The 20,307-nt window shown below is 40.4% G+C and overlaps 1 protein-coding gene across 4 annotated transcripts in view; it reads right to left on the reverse strand.

Annotated features, from left to right (window-relative positions):
- pkn1a (protein kinase N1a) overlaps positions 1-20,307 on the reverse strand; it is a 49,763-nt gene that overhangs the window by 19,754 nt on the left and 9,702 nt on the right. The window contains exons 1-3 of one of the 4 annotated variants that reach the window (XM_054779184.1): positions 5,816-6,256; positions 3,977-4,171; positions 656-761 (exon numbers count right to left, since the gene is read on the reverse strand). In XM_054779184.1, the coding sequence (XP_054635159.1) occupies positions 656-761; positions 3,977-4,171; positions 5,816-5,857 (343 nt within the window). In that variant the 5' untranslated portion in view covers positions 5,858-6,256. Of the gene's footprint in view, positions 1-655; positions 762-3,976; positions 4,172-5,815; positions 6,257-20,307 lie in introns of those variants that run through there. The other 3 variants (XM_054779181.1, XM_054779182.1, XM_054779183.1) reach the window with 3 other exon arrangements.

Raw genomic sequence — 20,307 nt, forward strand, 5'->3', positions numbered from 1 at the left:
GAGAGTTGTTGTCGTAACACGGACCTTATTTTTGATATTCAAACAACAATGTGCGTCTTTAAACATGAGTAACCTGGTTATTTCTCATTAATTCGCTGTTTGCATCGTGATATTGTATGTGTTGTGTGCCTTAAGCATCCAGTCGCCGAGCTGGTCACTAATTGCTGAGCTAAGTTAGCCTCGTTAGCATTGCCACCAATTTATTATACAGTATATTGCTAGCATGCTATTTCAATGCGTTTAGTGCACTGCTGACAGCTGAGATGTTATGTTGCTGTGCATTTGTGGATATGTCTAGGGAGGGGGGGTCACTGTGTGTGACTGGTCAATCACAGAGCGTGAAGAGTGAATACACAATTACGGATAATGATGAAGATGTACTCGTTTCATCGTCATGTCCGGCCTAAATGCATTGTCCGTAAAGGATACTAGTCTACAACGAGTAACCAGCTCATCCCGAATCACCACTTCTGTAGAATTTGAAATCTTTACTTGAATTATGTATTAAGGTTTCACTGCATTACGAATGTAGACTAAGACAAGAATAAGATGGTAACAACTGTGGCTGGTACAGTGCTGAATATAAAACATTTCAGGAAACAATATTATGTCACTAAGAAAACCAGAGAACTACAACATGTGTATAGAGAGTTACCTTTATTCTCATCGCCTCCCTTCACCACAATGTGAGCGTCCAGTTCCTGCAGCTGAGCATGAAGGTTATCCAGCCTGCGATTGGAGCTCCGCAACTGGCTGTCCACCTGTACGATGCAACCAAGAAAGTGGAGCTTTATTTGTGTTTACTGTGCAAAAAAAGACTATTCTCTCCAACTTGTGTGTGAACAAAGTAAAAGAAAATATGGAGTTGTTTGCGCAGGTCAGCGGTCACTGAAGTTGGACCACCTGACTCACAATATGTGTTCTGCCAACCCAAAAGTGTTTGATGTGGTTGAGGTAAGACCTCCCTGTCAAGTTCATCGAACTGAACCATTATAAACGAGGGATGTCCCAATCCACATTTTTTGCCTTCCGATCCGATCTTGATAGTTTTTTTGCTTTTGTTACAAAAATGAATTTGTGGAATTGAATATGGTTATGAAAATAGCTCTTCAAAGCATTAAAAATAATGCAACCAAAGTATTGCTGAATTATTTTTTTTACTACACAGCATGACCAACAATACTGTTTAGCTTTTGTAACAAACCGCTGTGAGTCAGGTCCCTAATCCAATAAAAGTCCATCCAATAAAAGATGAAATTGGAAAAAATGGGCGTGCAAAAAACTTTTAGGGTAGGACTAATCTTTTGACATGGTTATAGATCAATTTGTGGTGTGATTTAGAATATATGACTGTGTATTTTGTTAACAATCTCTCAACGCAGGAGTAATTTAATGACTGTCCCTAGTATAAACAACCAGCGGTTAAAGCGGCACTTCCCATGCGAGCTCCCCAAACGATGGCTCAGCAGTCCAGGCACAGTGAGGTGGAACTACCGCTGTAGCTACGGAGCCAAATATCCAACGTCCAACGTGAAACTAACTTAACCACGGTACATCGCGGACATGTCTTCTTCTTGAGGGTGACGGGAGTCAAGTGGCAACCAGCTTTGAGGTGCAATACCGCAGTTACCATGTTGGTGTGTGGCCCTGAGTTACAAACGTAATACGGAAACAGGATCGGTACGATCTCATGGTGGAAGCCAATATTATACCATCTTCAAAATACAGCAGATCAGCAGCCGATCCTGATCCTGACGATCGGATCGGGACATCCCTATTATAAACCTTGCTTTGTGCATTGTGGCAAGTCAATGCTGGATCAGTAAATGACCTGTTACGTTCCATGTTTCCCTCTTTGGGTTGTCTTTTTGTTGCCTTCTCATCTTCCATCCATCCATTTTCTATGCCACTTATCCTCCCCTACTTCTCCTCAACTTTCTTTTCAAAAGCCTGGCTGACTGGAGGTGGGACAACTGAGAACACCTGCAGCTGATTGCCTACTGCTCTACTTAGGCTGACGGCATGCACCTGGGGGACCCTGCTTCTTTCTTCTAGTCCTACTCCTAAGGTTTTGTGGATCGCTTATTGGTAGCTAGTTATTTCTGTGCTTTTGCAACTTCGCCTCTTCTCCGTTCATGGTGAGCATCTCCCTTATTTGTTTTGCCCAGTTGTTTTTCCTGCTTCCCAGCCAAGCCTTTTGCTTTGTAGGCCTACTCTATTTTAGTTTGTACTTTGTTCCATGCTGCCATTTTCTCCAGTTTGATTTTTTTCTCCCTGTGCCATCGCCCTGGGTTCGTTTATTCTCATTTCCTGTGTTGCTACTTTGTTTTATTAAAAGGCTTAAACTGACACCAGTTTCCCGACTTCGCATCTGGGGTCCAACCCTCAACAGAGTGTAACAGGACCAAGACATTTTGATTGATTCATTCACTAATTAAACAAGACATTTGAAATACTTCTACTGGCCAGCAATTATTACTGCACAACTCTAGGAAACAAAGGCAAAGCAAGTTAATTTATAGAGCACAATCTGTACACAAGTAATTCAAAGTGCTTCACAGAAAAGAAGGATAAATTTGCTTCATAAAACCACTGTCAGTGTTTCCCACACACTTTTATTTGTACTCAAAAAAGTAGACAAGTCTAGCAACATTTTCTGGTCATTCTGGACACTTTGAGACTCAAAGAATGTATCCCAACGAGCACACACAAACCTGGGTATTGTCAAAAATGCACATTGTCTCACTCTGGTGTTAAAATACCCATCCACTCAGTCTCTGTCCACATACACATTCACTGAATGTTATGTGCATTTTGGCCAATCAGAAGCTTGAAAAAGCTACCACAGCTGATATATTACAACACAGCTGTTCATCAATATGGTGAAATATTAGATGTACGATGACGTACGTGTACATTATCTTTAAAAACATAGCACACTTACAGTACCTGAAGTCGAGGATGTTTTTGTTAATCACTCATGCTTGCACACTTGTCTACCACTATACAAAATTAAACAAACAACCGTATGTCAATAACTTCATGTTCTGTTGTTGAATAAAGCTTAAAAACATGACATGTTGTAATTATTTAAATTAAATGAAGACATCACCCCCCTCTTCCCGCCTGCATCAGAACAGATACATTGCAGTCCTGTGGGAAACACTTAATGTGTAAAAGGAAATGCCTGGCCTCATAGGATCGGAATCATTCTATCCGCACTAAATGGGATAACGACTTATAATTCCAGCAATGATAATTATCTACACATCCATGGAAAATGTCTGATTCACATTTTGTAGAAGATATTGACTTGTTTCCTGTCGCGATCCTGAAGTAAATATAGTACAGTTGTACAAAGTACATGTTTTTATGACATCTGAGTAGGGGTGTCACGAAACACTTAGTTCAAGAAACGAGATGATACACGAGACTGAGTCTCAGAGGATGATACGAGATTTTAACGAAAAATAAAATGAAAAATTATGACAATATAATCTACTAATTTAATTTGTTACACTTTACAGCACTTTGTGTGTATGCTAGTGGCCCCGCCTCCCACCCACCGAGACAAAGAGACTGTATGATTGACAAAAGGGCTCACTCCGTTCATGCCGTTGCTCTATGGAACAAATGTGCCAAGGTGCTGAAACCAATGCACAGAGTGAACTCTCTTTCTGTCTGTTTGGAGTTGAGAGATGAGGAAAACTGACATGCATGTACCTGGCAATGCCGTAAAAATGATCGATTTCATTTTCATTGATTGTGTGATTAATTGATTATCGTCCCAGGCCTAGTGCCCACTACACTTTTTTCAGAATGAGAAATCTTGTCACGTTTTAATCTCACAATATCTTTTGAGACCCCTACATCTGAGTTCTTGCTCTTCATTTTGCTGCAACATATAACCGCAACACTTTGCAATTATGTTCTTGGAAAATTGCCTTGTGACATTTCTGATCTTTACCAAGCTAACCTGTTGAGCGTTTCTCTTGTCCGTGGTCGCCCTGCGCAGGTTCTCAGCTCCCTCCTTAATCTTCAATTCCTTGCGGATCTCTCGGCGAATTCTTTCACGCTGTTCATCCAGTAGCTGTTGCACACTAGAGTCTGAGAAGTCAGAGTTCTGATCCAGACCCAGTTGCTCCAGTACAGACAGCCCGCCCGGGTCACTCTGGACGGAGGGAGAGAAGAGATGTAATAAGGCTTCCAACATAAAAAAATATCTTTTAACTTTTGCAAAGAGCCCAACACAAGAGTAGTTCTCACTAAATGGGAGGTGTTGATGATGAGTTAGTCAGAAGAGGAAACGATAGTAGCCAGGATAAGGCGTAATGGGAGGAAGGAGATAAGAGAGAGAAGGACAGATAATGATAGGGGATTTGCGGGGAAAGAGTCCGAATGAGAATACAAAAGAAAAAGAATGCACATAAAACTGTCTTGATTGGTTCATGTTTAAAGCAACACTAAGGAGTGTTCTTTTTGTTCCCTGGCATTTTTACCCTTCAGGGGGATAAAAATTAAAAGTTAGTGCCACCATCTGACAATTGTAGTTAGCTGCGCTATAGTAATGTTTCTGCCAAGCGGTACAGCTCGGTACCAGACACCTTGATTTGGTTTGGACACCAATAGGTGCACAAGCTCTGTAAATTGTGTCATACAGTAGCAGTGTAGCTTGCCAGTGAATTATATACAAAAACAAAGAACAGTAAACTAGAAACACAAATATATTTAAATCCTCTGTTGAAACATACACTCTCATATACTGTACTTGCATATGGACACCTTACACCCTGGCCTCTATGTGAGAAAATACCACGGTTAGGAATGGAATACTTTGTTTTGGATAAGTACTGCAACATATTTGTGCCTGTTCACAAAACCAAAACAACTCAACTGTGTTATAACATTCCATAGATAAACAAGCACTGATCATTTTTGTGTGCATTAAGTTTGTTTTTGAACTAGGCTCAAAGAAAAAAAAGAAAAAAGAAAAATAGTCTGGAGCCGCGAAACATTCCACAGCTTATAAACTTATAACTTCTAAGACAATGTCATTGGCAGTGAAGGCAAAGGAATATGTCCATTCTGAATGAAACGCTGTATTTTCTTCCGAGATTTTTCTATTTAGGGACGTACTCATGGTTATGGATAGCTTACTGCGCGGGTAGCACACTCAAGAAGTCTTGTGTAAAAAAAAGCACCGGAGCCGCGGGTTGCCAACCCCTGTGCGAGCACAATGCCAGCCGTAATCCTGGCTGGTCCGCCAACTATAGCTACAGTGTATCTATAGAAAGTGATCTGGTTGCCATGACAATTAGGGGGAAGCTATTCCTATTACAGGCCACTGTAGCGTCAATTTCATTTTGAATTTGGGGCAAAACTTTCAATGAGCAGGCGTGTGTTGTCTATTACGACCATCACCTCATGTCACAGCATGATAATGTTGCAAGAATCTGTACACACTTCCTGGAAGCTGAAAACATCCCAGTTCTTTCATGGCCAGCATAGTCATCGGACCTGTCACCCATAGAGAGTGTCTGTGATGCTCTGGATCGCCGTATACGGTATTTGAGGCAAATAAGGGTCATACCAGCTACAACTGCATTCAATCACTTGTGAAGTAAAACTTGTCCCAAAAGACAAAAGTGTGTCCAGCACCTGAGAAAGTATCACAAATTGGCCCAAAGTAGAGATCTGTGAGCCAGACACTCCATCAGGAACACGGAGGGCGTTAATCACAGACAGTCCTAACACTTACTTGCCATTACAGTGACACACAAAAGCAAACAAACAAACAAAGCCAACAGAATGTCACCTCCGAGCTGTCATCATCCTCCTCATCGCCATGCCAACACATAGTTCCAGAAATCCTAAATTCCCAAATGAACTCCCTTCTTCGGTGAGCCTCCTGTGCTTGAATGAGGACAAAATGTGGGTTGTTGTGTGGGGAAACCCGATAAAAAGAGATAGAGAGAGGGAGAGTTAAGTGAGAGGGGAGGGGTCATGCCTCCTGGAGAGGATATCCGTCCCAACACCAAGCGGCTCAGGCCTTTCCTGTTTCCTCTGCAAACTTCTCTACGGCGGTCAATGGAGAGAGCGGCATACAGAAGAGAGCAGATGACAATCCATACATCAGGAACATTTCCTCCCTGTCAAAGGTTTTGTAAATCATTTTGGAGATCTACTGCTCTGAGATTGTGTGACGGGATCAGTCCTGGTTTTGTGCCCATGTCAGACATCTCGTTTCCCTGTCCTGACGATTTTTGGGGGTTTTTATCTGCAAACATTGAGTGTGTATTTACAGCAGTGATGAAAATATAAAGTGCTTATTTACATACGTGAGCGGGTTATAGAACACAATACATAAAACATAGGACAAGAAACTATTTTGTACAAGAGGAAGAGGGGGTTGTGCGATGTCGGGGGGTTTGTTCTGACACATTTTTGATAAAATCTTTAGGGTGGACCGAAGGAAGGATGTGTTCTCCAAGTATTAGATCAAAGCCTCCTTTACTTCTGATACTGATCCAATACCTATCCTTAATGTAACATGTTAAGCATTAAGCGACAAATACACCATAACATATCAAAAAAACATACATCAAGACAGAAAAATGTAAGCCCATTCCAATAGATTCATTTTATTTACATAATTTATATGGTGAAACAAATGCCACTTCGCCCCCATGTTATTCATCTCGTGTTACACTACCTAAACGGTGACCACTCACGGTAGGAACAATGAAGTCAGAGAACTAAAACCATTCTGGAAAGCAACAACAAGCTAATTGTACTCGACAGTACTAGCAACAGAGTAGAAGCCTCAGGTTGGAGGGAGAAGATATGATGAGAAAAGTGGAGTTACATGGGCGTGAATTAGAATAGTCACTTTGGGGAGTGTTCCTTTTGTGTGACTACTAACTACTAACTACAGACATTGCACGTGGTATGACAATGAAAGGTTGTGGTGTACGACACAAGCCTGATCGCGATACGGCCATTTCTGTTTTAGGTCAGTGTGATTATAGAGGCACCAGTGCGCTCATAGTACTTCATTTCGTACTTTTTTTGCGTTCCATGTTACGACGTTTCACTCACATTAATGAATACTGTACAAAAAAATGACAACTAGTGGAAGAATGGAAGAATCCATAGGCAGAGTAATACATAGGCAAAGCAATACAATTGTCATGTGTCACTACACTGAAAAAGGACACTTTAGCCACCATTTTGTCTCCCAAGCATTTTTCTGGTGGCAGTGCGTAAAAGAAAAGGAAAGCGATAAGCCAAAAGAAATTAAACGCTCAGAGGAAAAGTGGATGAATTGGCCGCATGCCCAGTCCAAGCCACATAAAGGCAGCGACCATCATTAAGGATAAAGATGGTATTCTTGAACATGCGAAAGGATCTTCTACTATGAAATGTGCAATGATAAGCAGCATAGGGGCCTCAATATTAAGCCATAAATTACTCTCTCGCTTACAGTTAGTCCAGAACTCTGCAGCACGGCTTTTAACAGGAACCAAAAAGGGGGAGCATATTACCCCAAATTTAGCTTCCCTGCACTGGTTGCCTGTGCGTTTTAGAATTGATTTTAAGATTTTATTGTTTGTTTTTAAGGCTTTGAATGGGCTGGTCCCTCGGTACATTTCGGACCTCATCCAAATTTACACTCCAGCGTGCACATTGAGGTCCGAAGGCCAGCTCCAACTGGTGGTGTCTAAGACCAGACTTAAGACCTAAGACCTACGACCTTAAGACCTAAGACCTAACACAAACCATTCAAGGAACAAATACAAACTAAGTTATCAGTAAGATGATTCTGCAGGCATTAATAAGTGCCATTCTGTTCATAAGACATGGAGAGACATGGCAAGTGAGGGACCATGTGACTGTGTCAAACAAAGAGAAAGCGTGGTGGGGACAGGAAGAGAGGGAGGAGAGATGGATAAGGCCACGCCGAGAGGGTCACGAGGTTGAAACTCACAGAAGAGACAAACAAGCACAGAAAGAGATAGTAATGGTGCCCAAAAATGAAAATAACCAACAACCTATTGTGACCACAAGAGAGGACAAGTGCAGCCCTCAGGTGTTTTTCATGTTACCAAAATGACCAATAAGTTATTATTTAATTTTAGAGTTTAGGGCTCCAACTAACAATTATTTTCTTAGTTGATTAATCTGAAGGTTTTTGGTTCCATTAATTGAATAATCGCTTAGGCCCTAGACCAGGGGTCGGCAACCCACGGCTCCGGAGCCCCTTGCGATTCTTCAGCTTCCTTATTGTCTTTTCAAAATGTGCATTTCCGAAAAGACTTTGAAATATCCAACTTAGCGCAAGTCCATGAAAGCATCTAGACTGCGTTCTGACTTCTGATTGGATGAGCAAGGGTAGTTCAGTGTTTAAATTATTTCACAGTAGGTCTACGTATGCACGTTCAATTTTAGTGTTGGAACAAGTAAAATTAAAAAAAGATGACAACTTTTAAAAGTTTATATGCTGTGTAATGTTTTGCAACTGCAGACTACGTTTTTGACTGGAAAAGGAGGCAAAATGGCTCTTTTGATGGAACAAGTTGCCGTCCTCTGCCCTAGACAGAGCAAATCAACATGAACCAACACTACGTTCATGCCGTTGTTCTATGGAATACTGTAAATGCACCAAGGTGCTGAAACGATGCACAGAGTGAACCCACTTACTGCCTGTTTGGAGGCGGCAGCCGAGGAAAACAGACATGCACGCACATGGCAATACATTGAGGCCAGCAAAATTATCAAGGTCACTTTCATTTTTATTGTGTGATGAAATAATTAATCAAATTAATTACTCAAATTAATCGTACTAGGCCTAGTGCCAAGAAATCTTGTCACATTTTAATCTCGCAAGATCTTGTGACACCCCTATTAGTAAGAGAAACGTGGATTTTTCTATTCAAATGCGAACTGTTATGTTATTCAATCTAGAGACGTGTTTAGTTTATGTCTTTTCTTGTCAACATTGTCGTGCTGCTCGACCTTATTCGGGTCATTGTCTCTCTCTTTCCGGTGATTAAATCTCTACTACATACACTAAATATTTATTTTTGTTATGCTCAATAGATTTGATCTACCTAAGAGACATGACATGTTGTGTTTTGTGAATGAGTTTAAAATAGTGTCAGGCGCCTACAGTTATGTTGCACTAAAATAGTCCCACTGTTTTTGCACCATTGCTGGTTGTATTCTGGTTAAAATATGATGTAAAATATCATCCCATTTTCTATACCGCTTGTCCTCATTAGGGTGACAGGTAAGCTGGCGTCTCTCCCTGCTGAAGGCTGCAATATATAAACTATAAATTAAGTTTTTTTAGTTTTGTTTCACCCAATCACTGTATCGAGATATTATCCTTATCGTGAGCCATGTGTCGCAAATCATATTGTGTCGTGAGATACCCTGAGATTCCCAGCCCTACACTAAATATTGACAATTTGGACATGTTCAGTGTGAGGTGTACACACTTTCCTTGCCCGTTATTTCGACAGTAACGGCTGGGAGTTGTGGTATTTTCAACATGGAGGACAGTAACTATATCCTGCTACAGAAACTGTACACTGACTACTCTAAAGTGCCGTACAGTAATTGCTCGTTTATCGCGGTTAATTGTTTCCAGACGCGTTAATACATATACACTCCTGTTGAAAAATTGCAAGAATTTACATTTTGCACTGTCGGATCTTAAGGAGGTTCTTAGTAGAGCACAAAAAGCAAAAAGTACAAATGGGAGTGAGCAAAAGAAAAAACGTTTGAGTAAGGAAGCATTAAAGTGAAATAGGCTGTTCAACAACTGATGAAAAGTTCAAGACCATACCCCCCATAAAACCCTCCTAAAATTGAAATAAAATGTTCAAAAAAGGACTCAGTAATGAATAGCTTCAACATTCTTGCTAATCACCTCAAAAATTGGTTTGAGCATGCATGATGCCAGTGTTTCCAGGAGGCTAGAGGGACTGCTGCAGCAGGTAGTGAAGATGGCTTCACAGAGGGTATCCACTGTCTGAAACTGATGTCCATTTTTGTAAACCTCCCTTGCCATCCATCCCCAAATGTTCTCAAGTGACAGGCAACAACGAGCAATAACAACACAACGACGAACTCTGTTCAGCCAATGATGACATCCTGTTGGTACGTACAATATCTACATACGCAGCCAATCAATTCACGAACCGCGCGTTACATAGTACATGCCGCTGTTTTGCAGGTTAGCGTATAGCTACTGGTGAATGGGGGCTACATGCTGTTTGCTAACCAGTATTATGGTGAAACGAACAGGCAAATGCCACATCTACTCACCAAGCTAAAGTAAAAAAAAAAAAAAAATTTAAAAGGTAGGAATGGCTGCCAGACTATGTGGGAACAGAAGAAATAGAGTTGAATATGGTTGAGATGTTTTCTTTTTCCAATGAGAAAGGGCTGCTCTGAGACAGTTGTCTAAGTGAAAACTGGCTGGCTGAGTGAAAAGTGTGGACTAAATGAGTGGCTTAATTGTGTGTGCATGTGGTACTGGGGCATGCTTTTATTTTGATGGCCGGACTTACCAATATATACACTGAACCGCCTTTTTCACTTTAATGGTTGTTTGCAATAAACTGCTAACTCAAAATGTTTTTGTCTTACTACCAATTCTTGCAATTTTTCAATATATCTAATAGGGGTGCTCCGATCAATTGGCCACCGATCAAAATCGACCAATTTCCATGAAAAGGCATGTGATCGGCATATGCCGATACATGTCTTTCAATACCAATCACAAAAGCCGATCAGCTTGTATAGAGCGTCTCCCGCCCACTTTCTCTCACACTGCGCAGGCGTGACAAAGCCAAAACAATCATGGCTGCTGTGTGGAACTTACCTATCGTTTGTGAGAGTGACACACATTTTGCACCCTGCAAAACATGCCGCAAAAAATATCTCACCACGGTGGCACATTAAAAAGGCATTTGGGGGGTGGGCACATGGCCAGGTGTGGTGAGTTTTCGCGGCTCGTGATGTGATCATTGGTCAGGCGGCGGCTAAAGTGGCCAACAGTGGACACTCACCCGTGTGTGCGTGGCACAGTTCTAAAGGCGGAGAGCCCAAAAAGTGGCCGGCTTTTGTCGGCGGTGGAAGACCCCGGGTTTGCCGACTGCCTCGGGGTCCTAAAATTGAAACCGCAAAGTGGCGAGGGACAACATTATGTCCAATTTTAGTTCTATGGTATTACCCCTGAAGAAAATATACTGTAATCAAAATGGTTGCTGAAATGTGAGGAGTGTACTCACTTTCATGAGATGCTGTTCTGCTCTGCAGACAAACTAATAGAGACACTAAGCTGGCATCATGTGATCTATGTTGTTACTGTATGTTTGCATTGCATGCTGTGGCCACATGACCAAGCTAATAACATACATACTCAACTCGAACAGAAATCATCTGCATTAGAACGTAAAACCTTAAGCAAAGAAGACATAAGCAAAAGGGTTTTATTAACAACATAATATTCATCCAGTCCTTCACTGCAAAAACAGACATACTTCAAAGAAGCCCAAATTATATTCAAACGAGACAACTTTTCTTATTTCAAGCAAAGAAGTCTGCCAATGGGGTAAGCATTGGGGGCAAGCAAAAATTGCTTGGCTAGATATTCTTATAACTTGAATATTTTTCTTCTTCTATTTTACTTCTTCACCGAATAAACACTATCAGAATTATTTTTTGGCATCATTTGCATGTAAATTCACACATTTTTTGATTTATAAACTAGACAATAAGAGAGTAATATTTTATTGAATAATTTTACACATTTACACAGATTTCACGACTACATTTGATATTATAAATCCATGGTTGCTTAAAATGGGACTTTTTTTACTTTCTTGAAATTTTGTTTTTGCAGTGTAGATATATTTGCTGTGCGTGAGTCCATTCTTAAATTTAGAATGTTTAGAAACAAGTGTTATTCTTAATTTAAGACAAATATAAAGGATATCAATCAGTTGTTGAAGAATAATCAAATACGGTAAGTTTTTTATCTTGTTATTAGAAAAAAGAACACATTTTTGGCCAAAATTTCTTCATAAGAATTGGCTAGCGATACTTTCATATAAGATTATTAAGTGAAAATTGCTAGACAAGATATTTTTTCTTTTTAGGAACAAAAATAATAAACTGTTGCTAAAAATGGGACTTTTTTACTTTCTTGAAATGTAGTTTTTACAGTGTTGTAATTGGCCGCAGCCACATTAGACTTGCTTCGCTCGGGGGAAGTCCTGCTGCATGCATAGCAGCCTACCTATCATTGATGATCTACTCCAGACACACTTTGTGTGCTGACCAGACTTCTATGAATAGCTGCCAAGTCACCATCCCGCTGTGCTGAGGCCAGACAACAGCTGCCAATCATCCTTTGGCGAATACATTTGCGCCGTGGGAGCGGGCTCTTGCAAAGAGCTCCGCTTTTATTCTGTAACATTGTCTGCAAGACATTTCAGGAATTCTGTATATCTCGAGTCCAGCTTGGAATGTAAATGCACGTCAACCTAGTGTGGAATATTTGACTTAACCTTTTTAAAATTCCGCACCTTGCCTCAAGCACATTACATTGCATTTGTGTAGAGGACACATTTTTACCTAGACATGTAAAGAATTTTCACAAGTATGAACATTTGTATATCGGAAACCACCTGCCTGGAAGCTAAAAGAAACATCCAGATAAAGAGTTAGATAAGAGGTGGTTAAAAATGCAAGGTTTTGTGGTCAATTATGGTAAACAGACGGTAAGAAATAACATTGTATGTAAATCAGAATAATACACTTTTTGGTACTGTGTTAGAAGTGTGTATGCAGTGTGCGTGTTAATGCTGTGTAAAAGGGAAGGCCCAATGTAATGGAGATTGTTCTGACAGGCCTGAGCTATCTGCTGAGAGATGAGCACCAACGTCAACTTTAAGAACTGGAAACGGGTCGGGATCGCTGATTAGCTGTGTGGCACTGATATGATGTCGGCTTTGCTTTGTGTCGCTCTTCTTGAAATGCAAGGAAGCAGCAGAAATTAGGGCGAAGGTCAAAAAGAGACTTCCGCCTTGAGCCCAAAACACGAGAAGTGAAATGTTTCCAACAAATATGTGTGTTTGTGTGGTCGAGTCATATAAAGTAAACATCTGCAGGCACTCCTGAGACGTCTGACTAGTGATGAAAGGTAAGCTGGCAGCATTTAAGAGAGGGAGGCAGTTATGGAAAGCTAAATAAAGAGCAAAGCAGTACAGCTACACGACATGGACAAAAGCAGTCGGGCAGCTGACCATTACTCCTGCAGGAACTAATAAAATAAAGGACAATATACAGTTACTATAACAGCTTCCTGTCCTCATCTACAACAAAGGGAAGCCATACTGTTGTCTGTTTGTATTTTAAGAAACATTACACTTTACACCTATAGGGGGGGATCTTGGGAATATACCACCCCCCCAAAAAAAAACAATCCTTACTGCAAATCTACAAAGAAGAATAATAACATAAATAATAAACAAATGATTAAAGAGAATGTGAAATAATAGATTGCAAACTGACGTTTCGTTTTGACATTTATAGATATGCCTCTAAAGCCGCATACAACTTTGGAAATCGGAACATCCTGAAGCACATCAGCTTGTCACGCAAGACCTTAGCAAACCTCAGTTCAGTTAGTGGAAAGGTTTCTTTGACTTGTCACTTTTTGAGAAAATGTATTTCAAAAGAAAAAGCAGCCTAAATAAGAAGTTAAAAAAAATGTTTTAAAGAATGTGAGCAGTTTTTATGTTTGTTCTTTTTATACTGCAAATATAAAAAAAAAAATTTGCACCTTTATCATTTGTCAAGGTGAATACAATTTGTTACTGTTTTTATGTCTTAACGTCAAGAGTGGGTTACTTATTTTTACATTTATATGAACGTTAACTTAAAAATGTTAAAATGTTAAAACTGCTTGTAGGGTTAATTACGGCTTTATGATGGCAAAAGTTTGACATTGGGATGGATTATTACGATTTCCGTGAAAGTCAAACCTTGGTTTTCCAACGCCCCCGTTTTCGTATGATGACAAAAATTTTGTCTCGGTTCTCATACACGGCCTCGGTTATTGTACAATAACAACAAGCATAACAAACTGTTGTATTTTACCTTTTTGGTACGCTGAATCTCGTGATATTAATACAGATGTGGACGGACTAGTCCTAGCATTGCTTGTTTATTCAGCCATCTTGGATCACACACCCAACTTGTGACAGCTAGTTTACACAATACTACGGCATCCTGTATGGCCCATTCATTGGCAAACTCAAATGAGAATGTTAGACAAAGTATTCCATTTGCCCTGTTACTGTATCATTCTGCGAAATCGAGTGTCCAAAGAAAGAATCCCACGCATTGCTGACTCAGTCTTGTCGCGTTATTAATACACTGCGTGAGTCTAGGGGTGTCTAAGAAGTTTGATTCGACTATAACTCTCGCAGTTGAATCAAATGTCAACTGTGATCAAGATTGTACCATGCTGACTACATGGTGGGTGCCCACGGCTTTTACTGAGCATACATTTTTACATAGAATGTATTTGTTTTTGTTATAAATGGCCTATTTTGATACAAATTCAACCTAATTTGTGTTAATAAAGAATTGACAATGACATGTGTGTTTAACAAAAGACCTGCTGTATATTTATGCAAGATGGTGGCGCATACACAGCGAAGCCCAGCATCCCTTCCATATTTGCAGTTTTGTAGTTATTTTATCATATCGGGTCTGGTTTAACATCTTATACTCGACAAGAGCTTTTGGATATTGAATTTCTTCGACTCGTCCCTGAGCTCTCCAGAGTAGCGTAGTTTACACACACACCACCCAGCCGGGCAAAAGTGCTCGCAAGCGGCGTTGAGAATGTAAACAAAGGCATGGAAGGGGCGAAGGAATACGAGCTATGCTCAAGCTAACACCGCACACACTCGCTACCGATCATTTTCCTCGCTAGTGTGCGGTCTTTAGTAAATAGAATGAAGTTACGAGTCCACACTAAGACGCTTGGACTGCAATGTCATTCATTCACCAAGACATGACTATGCTATTGAGCTAGCCAACCACCACACACTTCGGACTAATAGAACAGCGGCTGACCAGAGGCGGAGGACTGCGCAGCTATGTGAACTGCTTTCTCCATCTCTAAATAAATAAAAAAATAAAAAGGTACAGTTGTTGCACACCTACCATGTTCGCAAATAAGATCTATTTATTTGCAGGGATCACCATTTGCGGTGCTCTTTTAAAAAAAGCAATATTGGACTATTAGCCGACTGTGGACAAAATCTAGCGAATCAGATTCGACTATGAAAATCCTTAGTCGAAGACAGCCTTAGTTGACTCTGGAGTTCTTTGTTAACTAACACAGTTACACCACAAGTCTCTGTTTTACGAGACGACTGCAAAATAATCCACCATGGGGCTAAAGATATATTGATATTTTTGGGTGTCTGGAATGGATAAATGGGATTTTCATGATTTCTTAGGGAGAAATTGATAATGTACAATTTGGTTTTTGTGGCGAAAAGCAAGATATCACTGTATTTCCTATGGGGAAAATACGTCTGTGTAGGCTCTCAGTCGGCCGACAGGCCGTTTGCTGACGAAGCTCTTCGGATGAGGAGCGAAACGTCCGACACCTTCTACACAGAAGTACAGATGACGTCTCAAGAAGCCTTTTCCTCTATGGGGAAAATAGTTTCACAACCTAAACAAATCGCAGGCTATCCAGTGCCCTGGAGCAGATTATGGTCAACTTTTATCATAACAGTCATAATGTTACCACACGCTGGACGCCAAATGTCATGCATCACGTAAAATTTTAAGGGAAACTATCATATACTACTGTACAGCAACAATAAACCCTTAACATACATATTTTATCTCAACAGAGGTCCCTACCTCCTGCTCGTCTCTTTTCCCTGCAAGATGAAGGAGGAAAGAGACAGTGGGGGAGAGGAGAGAATAGCGATGCCCCCCCTCCCCATAAGACAGACAAAAGAGCAGCCGAGTGAGCGGGAGAGAGTGAAGGACATGGGCAGCCTGCGAGAAGACAGGTGGGAGGGTGGACAAACAGGGAGAGAATGGGAAACAGAGATGGTTGGAAGAAGAAGGAAGGGAGGTAGTCAGGCTCACAGCACCAGAGGCCAGTGACCGATAAAAGGCCACGTGAGAGGCCGCTGCCGGGACAGGCCATACAGACAGACATCAGACGGGAGGGAGGGGGACCAGACAGAGCTCATGAAAAGACCATTCAAGGCTACACATCAAATCAACTTCCTATACTGCGTAAGATTCCCAGCTTGCTGCTATTACGTTGTACAATCTCTGGGGCTTTTTTCAGTGTGTCTTGCAATTCAACATCACAATCACAGCATTGTTCTAAAAAAACTCAATTGTGGCCTTTTGCCTGCAGACATGCTACAGCTTGACGGCAAATCACAAAAGCTCGATGTGCTGGAAAGCGGGAGTGCGCGTGATGGCCAGGGTATTTGAGGGGAGGAAAGACAGGACTGGGGAAAGAAGAAAGACTGAGGAACAAGTCTTATAACAGGAGATACTGGAAATGCACCAAGATTCTACAAAAAAAAGTACCATGCATTGAAGATAGATCAAGTTAAATCCGGGCTTAAGACTTTGGTATGCGGCATTGTTGTAAAGTATTGATGCAAAAAAAAAAAAAATGGCACCCTGTGTATATATTAAGTTAAAAATTGAAGACCTAATGTCACGAACATAACATTTAACGATAACACATGAATCATTCGATGTTGGCAATCAAAGAGAAACAAAAACATACAGACGATGTTGAGAAGGAAAACAATAATGCAGATATTGTTTAGAGCGGTCTTCAAACAAAAGACGTTTGTCGAGCATCTTATAAGTTGCACTTCACCAAATAAATACAATGCTCACACAGCGTGTGGCTTGTGTTACGTAATAATAAAACATATCCTCCCTGGCAACCGTTTTCAACGAGACGAGTTTCTCTTGAGGGACCAGTCATGCGTGAATTTCATCAAGTTAATACATCTGTATGACTCTCCTATCTACCTCTCATTTACAATTCACTGCCCACACATGCATATTTTGACCCTCTTATGTGTCGAAATAAAAAAAAACAAACTGACAGTATCTATCAAAACTGTACATTATTAATTATTGTGAAGGAATAATGATCAAGAGAGAAGATCCTCAGGAATTCACTTGTGCATGTGTTTTGTCTGTGACAGTTTGTCTTAAGAGTGTCAGCAGCAGCAAAGACCAGTGCAGCAGGTCTATTTGTGCGTTTTACAGCACCTGTCAGTGCAGGACCCAGTTCAGCTCACCAACTAACGCCATATGTATATTGAGCAAGTAACAGGTGTGTGTCCTTGAACATCTGCAGGGCCAAAAATGGCAACAACACATGCAGATGCTTTCGTATAAAGATTAATATGTTACATCATTTTAGTGTAATCCCTTAAACGTGTCTCTATTTCATTCTGGTAAAAGCATGTTGACCTACAATAGCTCATACAACAGTATGAAAGGTTTGTCTAATTTTTAGGAGCAACGTGTACAGCAGGGGTCACCAATGTTTTTCCTTGTGAGAGCTACTTTTACAAAATGAAAATGGCCAAGAGCTACTCATTTTTGTAACATTTATTTTCAGAGCTTATTTTAAACCCAAACAAAGCGAATATGCTTGTTTTACCAGAACATTAACAAAATGCGGGTGTCCACAAGTCACATTTTGTATTTCACAATGCATTTCTTTCTACTGTTCTTTCATTATTAACTGAAAACCTGAATGAAAAGCAGGCTTACGGGCACCTCATGTGGTCGTGGAGGGCTACCATGTTGGTGACCCCTGGTGTACAGGGATAAAGATAAACAACGACTGACTGTTTTAGGCAGATAAATATACTGCAGGTTCTAAATCAATGGGGACATGTCCACTGATAAGTGACGTGAAAGCCTTATATTTTTTTCCAATAGAAAAGTTTTAGAGTTAATAATTTGATGGGATGACCCCAGGTTATATAAACTATTTAGTGTTATGAAGTGATGTGAGCCTTACTGAGTAAGGACTGTGTAGCGGAAGCGACAGTTTAATTAAATAAGAAGGGAAAACGCACTTCAGTCCATTACCTAAAAGCCAAATAGAATTTGACAGCTTACATTCAGTTAATGAGAGAGGCTCTTTGCAGCTTTAAATATAAAAAAAGAAAAACATTCACTGCATGTTCATTGTTAAGGAGTATAACAACATGCATGCCTCGGTAAATATGGAAGGTAGTTACTACTATAAAGAAATTGAAAAGGACTTCATGATTATAACTTTAAAGGAAAACTGCACTTAAAAAAAAAAAAATCCTATCATCCACTATCCTTATATGAGACATGAACACATGTCTTTCACTTTTCTGTGCGTTTTTAAAGATATAAAAACAGATAAAAAGAGGCAGCTCATTTCCGCACGTATGGGACATACTTATTCCTCCTATAATGTCGTCTGAAAAAGCCTCCAAAAAGCGGCAGCAACGCTCTATTTACATATAATGTTACGTGCATATTACACAAGCTACAGCGACACTCTTATAATTATTATTAACACTGTTACAACGATTAAACTACATTACTGGCGTATTGACACTTAGCCATAACACACCGGCTAGCTACTAGCCAGCTAGTGACAAGCTTCACCACAGACTCGCACGTATCGCGTCAGTGTCGCGCTCACAACGCCTCAGACACTACCAAAAGGTAAGGCTACATATTCGAGAAGCCGCCACTGCTGCTGTGTTTTTATTTCTGGAGTTTGGAAAAGCTAACGCTAGGTGTAGGCGTTCGTTTCTACGACGTCCTTCCATTCATCCGTCCATTCATTTTCTATGCCACTTACCCTCACCAGGGTTGCGGGGGTATGCTGGAGCCTATCCCAGCTGACTTTGGGCGAGAGGCGGGGTACACCCTGGACTGGTCGCCAGCCAATCGCAGCGTTTCTACGATATTGTGGTGTGGAATCAATGCGCCGAGCCAGGAAGTTGCTACGCAATATAGTAAGTGTTACATGCCATCATGAATGTACCGGTTACTACATGGACACAGCTTGTATATAAAACCATAAAACCTTGTTGGCGCTTTTGGGAGTTGTTTTAATACCCGTCTGTGTAGGAGGCATAGGTGTATCCCATTATGCGCAGTACTAAGATATTGCTTTTATCAATTTTTTCTTTAGAAAGCACAGAAAAGAGAAAGACATATTTGTTCATATCTCACAAAGGGATTGTGGATGATGGGCAAAATTCCGAAAAAGTGTAGTTTTCCTTCAAGGCACTAAAATCAACATAGTGACTTGACATCAACAGAAGTGTCTATAATTGCTACTGAGAAGGTACCGTCAAACTAAAAAATAATCTCTTTTCGGACTGACAGAAGCCAGTTAGACTAAACTAGTGATCCTGGCCGCCAAACCACAAACAACCAATGTAGAGTACTACATTCTCCTTTTTATTAGGACGAGGATGCATAAAAATCTGATGGATGTAAATAAGCAGGTGTGGTGTGTGGTCGGGTGAAAAAAATATGTGCTCATCCCACTACCAGCTGTTTTCATAACAGCCCCACCCCCGTCCAGGTATCTTACCAGGAAACAGCACCACTTCTCCTTCCCCTCTGCTATATGCCTGTTAAAACAGGTGTGTGAGCAGCATGGTGTTGTAATAGCATAGTGAGTGATGGAGGTTAAAATGTAACTAAGCCAAGGAAATCGTGTCAAATGTGTGCGATTTATGCTATTCCTTTATCGTACTCTTTATTCATTAATACCACAAAGAGGCATAAGAAGACCCTAACACAGGACTTTGTTCAATCTATAAAAAAAATACAGGTGAAAGGTTGGTGGATACACTTACTCGAAAACAACAAAGTCAAATTGGGATTTAGATTTTTTTGTAGGTTTTACATGAAAAAAAGACTAATGTGTATGCCAGGCCAGTAGTTGGCAGTGTCACTTTGTAAAGAAATGCTATGGAGATGTGGATGAAATTGGCTTTTGGTTTTTAAAAACAAATGCTAAAATCTCCCAGCGTTATTAGTATTTTGACCAATGCCCAGCGTGAATCTACCGACTACTGTTTTAAGACAGGATTTTAAATAAATTTCACTTTTAGACATGTTTTAAAATGTTCCAAAAACAAATTTATACATTTATAGTTAAAAATACTCTCAGATAAATGACTACTAAGTGCCTGCGGC

This window comes from Dunckerocampus dactyliophorus, chromosome 6 (genome assembly GCF_027744805.1).
Source record: "Dunckerocampus dactyliophorus isolate RoL2022-P2 chromosome 6, RoL_Ddac_1.1, whole genome shotgun sequence".
NCBI classification, from domain to species: Eukaryota; Metazoa; Chordata; class Actinopteri; order Syngnathiformes; family Syngnathidae; genus Dunckerocampus; species Dunckerocampus dactyliophorus.